This window comes from Mercurialis annua, linkage group LG4 (genome assembly GCF_937616625.2).
Source record: "Mercurialis annua linkage group LG4, ddMerAnnu1.2, whole genome shotgun sequence".
NCBI lineage: Eukaryota > Viridiplantae > Streptophyta > Magnoliopsida > Malpighiales > Euphorbiaceae > Mercurialis > Mercurialis annua.
In genome coordinates this window covers 25189565-25195538 of record NC_065573.1, presented here as the reverse complement: position 1 = coordinate 25195538, position 5974 = coordinate 25189565, and the positions used below count along the sequence as shown (strand labels likewise).

At 28.2% G+C, this 5974-nt stretch overlaps 1 protein-coding gene across 1 annotated transcript; it reads left to right on the top strand.

Moving 5' to 3' along the window:
* The first annotated feature begins 4339 nt into the window (after positions 1-4339).
* On the top strand, positions 4340-5974 carry LOC126679477 (UDP-glycosyltransferase 73C5-like). Its single transcript, XM_050374518.2, has one exon. The coding sequence runs from the start codon at positions 4464-4466 to the stop codon at positions 5931-5933; it is 1470 nt and encodes a 489-aa protein (XP_050230475.2). The 5' UTR covers positions 4340-4463; the 3' UTR covers positions 5934-5974.

Here is a 5974-nt window from a genome sequence, read left to right as displayed (position 1 = left end):
GTAATTCCTTCAGCAGAATTGTAACTTTAAGTGTGCGTAAGTTTTTCGAATAGTGATATTTCTACTGTGGTTTGTTATTCCTTTGCACAAAATTAGTTTATTTATCATTTGCATTTTGTATGCATATATTATATTTGGTAATAATAAGGCTTTTGGTGCGCGCCTTTTGTATGCATTTTAAATGCCGAGGAACCATTAGTTAGTTATTAGCAGCATTTTACAGCAAATTTTGTTACAAATTATTTAAAATAATGTCTTATTAGTAGTAATATGCCACAATTTTTTTTGTTATTATATGTTGATAGTAACAGTTTTAACACTATTAGTAGTAAAAATATTTGCTACTAATTCTAATATTCCTTATAGTGAAGGAATATATGATATAAAGTACATGTCAATTGTTTCGGAGACTTCGTCGTTTTGTTAAATTTGAATGTTTGAGATATGTGATTTGATCCTTATTTTTATTTTAATTTTTGATAACCAGTAAAATTTACATTAATTTTTTTATTTTGGGCCTGATGTCTTAAAAACCCCTGACCTTTCATCCCCTTTTCATTCCTACTCTGACGTTGCAAATCAGTCAATTTTACACTATTTTGTATTTTTTTATTTCAATTGTACCCTAAAGCATAAAATTGACCTTTTTTTATTTGGTAAAAACTCTCTAAATTGATCTTTTTTGCATTAAATTAACTTTTTATATTAAATTGACTATTTTTGAAGAATTCTTTTGAAATTTTGTCAGATAAATAAATATCAATTTTATGTTTTAGGGTACAATTGAAATAAAAAAAAATACAAACTGGGGTAAAATTAACAAATTCTCAACGTTAGGGTAGGATTAATAAGGGGATGAAAGGTCGGATTTTTTTTAAGGCATTAAGCCTTTTATTTAGTGTTTAAGCTAGGAAAAATAATTTATATTCATAATTTTTTTTGATATTCTTCTATAGTAAGAACTTATCAATAAAATTCACTACTTCCAAACTAATTAATTTTTAAAATTAATTTATATTATAATGAGTTCTAAATTTATACTAACTATTTATTATTAAAGAATAATCTAAACTAACATTGCAAACATTTTTTTAATAACCCCTCTCAACCCTAACCCTAAACATCCAACCATCAACCACCACACTCCGGCCAGCTTTTTTTTATTTTTTTTAGTCCCCTACAATTTAAAATGCACTATATAGAGTCCCTCAACACCAAATGATATCATTTTAATTTTAATGTTTTAATTTTTACTTTTTACCTTTTTTTATGAATAAAATTGTATTAAAAAGCTATAAGGAGTGGTAAAACCGCTACCTAAAGCTTTCGTAAAACAAGCGGCACATATAAGGCGGCAAACAGTCACATTAAAAGTTTAGGCTATGAATAACAGAACAAGCAAGTCATTGTTTAGTAACTGTTTAATTTTTCATTAAACTTTTAATGATTTTTCCATCTATTCCTAAAACGTTTTACTGACCGTCATGGGGCACTCGCCATCTAGTTATTTTCTACTGATTATGATAATTTTTGAACTGTTCCCTCGCGCACACGCACAAGTACGAAATGTGGTTCTTACCTAATTCATGCATAAATATTTAGATAGATCTAATCATCATAAAAATTAAATCGAATTAAAATTTATCTATTTAATTTTGTTTTTTTTGATTTGATTCGTATTTTGGTCACTTTATATTCTATATCAACAAATAGTTACTTTGTCAAGAATATTCTATTTCATTCAATAATTAATCTCCGAAAAAGGTTTAATATATTAAGGCAGGTTTTCATATAGTTTAATATTCGGCTTTCGATTCTTTTTAGGCTTAATGGCAAAAAAACCCAAACCTTTACAACTTGTTGCAACTTGCAATTATATCCAAACCTTTTAATTTTTGTAATAATATCCAAAATGCAATATTTTGTTGCAATAATATCCAAATTGCACTTTTTATGTGATTTTTTTGAGTTTTTTGTAATTTTTTGGGACTTTTACTATATTATTATACATCAAAACATAATAATAGCCTAATATCTTAAATGAAAACAACAAGTTTAGCCATCAATTTGACTATTATTGCTACAAAAAAAATGCAATTTGGATATTATTGCAATAAAAATAATGCAATTTGGATATTATTGCAAAAATTAAAAGGTTTGGATATAATCGCAACAAGTAGTAAAGGTTTGAGTTTTTTTTCACCATTAGGCCTTCTTTTTATTGATCTGAATTTTTTTTTAATCTTTCATATCTTTGTTTTTAGAAGCTTTAATTGTGCGTAACCTCTTGAACAATGAATTTTACCACATTATGTGGTCTTAATATACGTACAAATTAATTAAAAAAAGTTACTATAGAAAAACAGATCTTTTTTTGACTCAATGCCTATTTAAAAAACAAGTTACTTTAGCTCTAGGAACAACGAAAGTAATTATTAAGTAGAAAACAAGTACATAGGAACAACATAGCATAACAGAAAAATTGAAATGAAGGATTAAATTTTGTTAGAGTTTCTGTCAGTAACGATATGATAGTCATGCTGCTGTAATGTAGAATCATCTAATTAGCTTCTATATATAATTCCCTTCGTCCTATGCTATCAAAATCTGCATGTTCAAACAAGCTTGCACGTCATCCATTTGATTACGATTGAAAAATAAAAACAATATTAGAAAATATGAGAATGCCGAATTATAGTAAATTTATGAGTTGAATCAAATCAAATGCTATTAGTTTGTAAATTAGATTTGAGATATTTTAATTTAAATTAAATTAAATATAAATAATAGATGTTATATTAATAACAACAAATTATATACATATCAAATTCCGGCTTTTCGCGTTTGTAATGATTTTAAAAAATCATTTGCGTTACACATCTCATTTTTTTTAATAAATTAGCATTTTATTGTATATTTTTATTTTTCGGCGTCGTTTTATACAAAAAGTCACCGTTTGCACATATTTTATAGTTTCATGTCGTAGAAATTAAACAGAAATTGCTATAAAAAGCGAAGTTTAAAAGGATGAGATGATGCAATTAATATTTTAAAAAATGTGTTTAAATTGCCACAAACATAAAAAAAAAATTAAAATTTAATATATAAACAAATCTATAAAAAAGAGTATCATTGGATATGGTCTTTCCTAAATCGTATATCCGCCGAATTTAAATAGTTTGCCAATTAGTATTGAAACATACGGACAATAAAAAGTTGATTCTGTAATTTTTAACTATCATTTGCTAATTGATGCTGTGGTTAAATTTTAAAGAAATTTTTGTTCAAGCTAAAAACATCGTGTAATTAATTACCTTCTAGATCTCATGAGTACTGCCAAACCACCAAAGACATTCAACATTACGGACCCATTCTTCAATTCCGTGAAGAATCTGCCGAAACCACAAAAGACAATCAAACTTTCACTAAATCAAAATAACTCAACAAGGATAGATCTTGTCCGCGAGTTTTTAGATTTGTGGTGATGTTAATAAATCTGATATGGAATTTATAAATAGTGTTTAATAATATTTTAAACAATTTAATTGATTTTAATTTATTACTGGTTACTAGAATGAATTGATTGTCAAACGTTCGATTTTAAATTCGTATTAAAAAAACTTTAAAATTCAATTAATAAAAAAATTAAATCCGTTAATAATCTTAATCTCATAGAGATAAATAGAAAAAAGTTAACAACAAAATACTTATGTAGTTATGTTTTGAGAAGAAATTGTTAAAAGTAAAATTTATTTTAGCAAGGAATAGTTAAGAAGTTAAGACAAAGCTAATAAAGGCAAAGGATTTTTATATATTTGTATCTTTAATAAAATAACTAATATATAAAAAATAACTGTAACAATTTGATCCGACAATTTTACTATCTGTGATAAATAATCTAATCATAAACTTGAATTTTTTAGCACATATATCTTATTTTAATCATAATAACTCTATAATCCTATCTATAATGAAAACTTAAATTTGTCAATTGTGTAAAACAACTATTAATATACATTCAAAAACTAAATCATCCAAATAACAAAAACAATTTGGAAATAGCTTTAAATTGTGAGTTAAATGTGATTGGCGTAATTTTTTTTTGAAATATATTTATCATTTTAATCAAAGATATAAATATATAAAATTATTTTATTAAAATTAGATAATTTATAAATAGTCGGAGGTATATATATTAGTTAGAGATCAGTGGCGGACCCAAAATTTTTTTATAAGGTGAACAAATTGTATTAAAATTTTATAAAATGAGTAAATTTGACAAAAAATATAAATTTTAAGGTGAAAAATTACCCACCATACATTCTTTCTAGGTTGGCCCCTGGTTAGAGATTCTCCAATAGAACATTATGCATGATTTCATTTGTTCTTCTATATATATGTTCTTTCTTACGTACCCATCACCAGAAAACCATTTTCTTTCATACAAAGTTTCATAATTATACATGGCTTCCAATCCCAATTCCCAAACGTTACACTTTATCTTGTTCCCATTTATGGCTCAAGGCCACACGATTCCCATGATAGACATAGCCAAAATGCTAGCTCAACATGGCATGATAGTTACTATAATCACAACACCACTTAACGCGAAACGTTTTGAAACCACGGTTACTCGAGCAGTCATCTCGGGCCTTCAAATTCGCCTCATCGAGCTCGAATTTCCAACAGAAGCAGCCGGATTGCCGAAAGATTGCGAGAATTGTGATATGCTTCCTTCATTAGCCTTAGGCTCTAAATTCTTCTCAGCCACAATTCGGTTGAAAGAGCCTGTAGAAAGATTGCTTGAAGAACAAGTTACCCCAAAACCTGATTGTATAATCTCTGATATGTGTTTACCTTACACAGCTCAAGTTGCTACCAAGCTTGGTGTTCCAAGAATTTCTTTCAATGGCTCCAGTTGCTTCTGCATGTTGTGCCTGCACAAAATATACAATTCCAAGGTTCTTGAAAACATAAAATCGGATTCAGAATACTTTGTTGTTCCAGAGTTGCCTCATCATATTGAACTAACCAAAGATCAGCTTCCGGCAGCAATGATTGACTCTGGTGATTTCGAACAGCAAATTGCGGCGGCCGAAACAGTGACGCATGGCATGATTATCAACTCATTCCAAGAAATGGAAGCTGCTTATGTGCAAGAATACAAAAAGGTAAGAAATGATAAGGTTTGGTGTATCGGTCCGGTTTCATTATATAATAAAGATAAGTCAGATAAGATTGAACGAGGAGATAAAGCTTCAATTCAAGAATCTGAATGCATGGATTTTCTTAATTCACAAAACCCTAATTCTGTGCTATATGTCTGTTTTGGAAGTCTTTGTAACTTAATAACTAGTCAATTAATAGAGCTTGCTTTAGGGTTAGAAGCTTCAAGAAAACCCTTCATTTGGGTTATAGGAAGAGAAAAAGGTTTATATTTTAAAGAAATAGAAAAATGGATAAAAGAAAATAATTTTGAGGAAAGAAATAAAGGAAAAGGACTTATAATTAGAGGGTGGGCCCCACAAGTGGTAATTTTATCACATTTATCAATAGGAGGATTTTTAACACATTGTGGCTGGAATTCAACACTAGAAGGAATAAGTGCTGGCATACCAATGGTGACGTGGCCACTTTTTGCTGATCAATTTTCCAATGAAAGATTGGTTGTTGACGTGTTAAAAATTGGGGTAAAAGTTGGTGCAGAAGTTACCATAAAATGGGGTGAAGAGGAGAAGATTGGAGTGGTGGTAAAAAGTGAAAATGTTAAAAAAGCTATTGAAAAATTGATGGATGAAGAAGAAGATAGTGAAGAAAGAAGAAGAAGAGCTATAGAACTTGGTAAATTGGCAAGAGAAGCAATAGAAGAAAATGGTTCTTCTTATCTTAACATGAAATTGCTCATACAAGATATTATGCACCACAAAGTGTAGTATTATTAATCATTAATCAATAAAATTACTTTATTTTATCT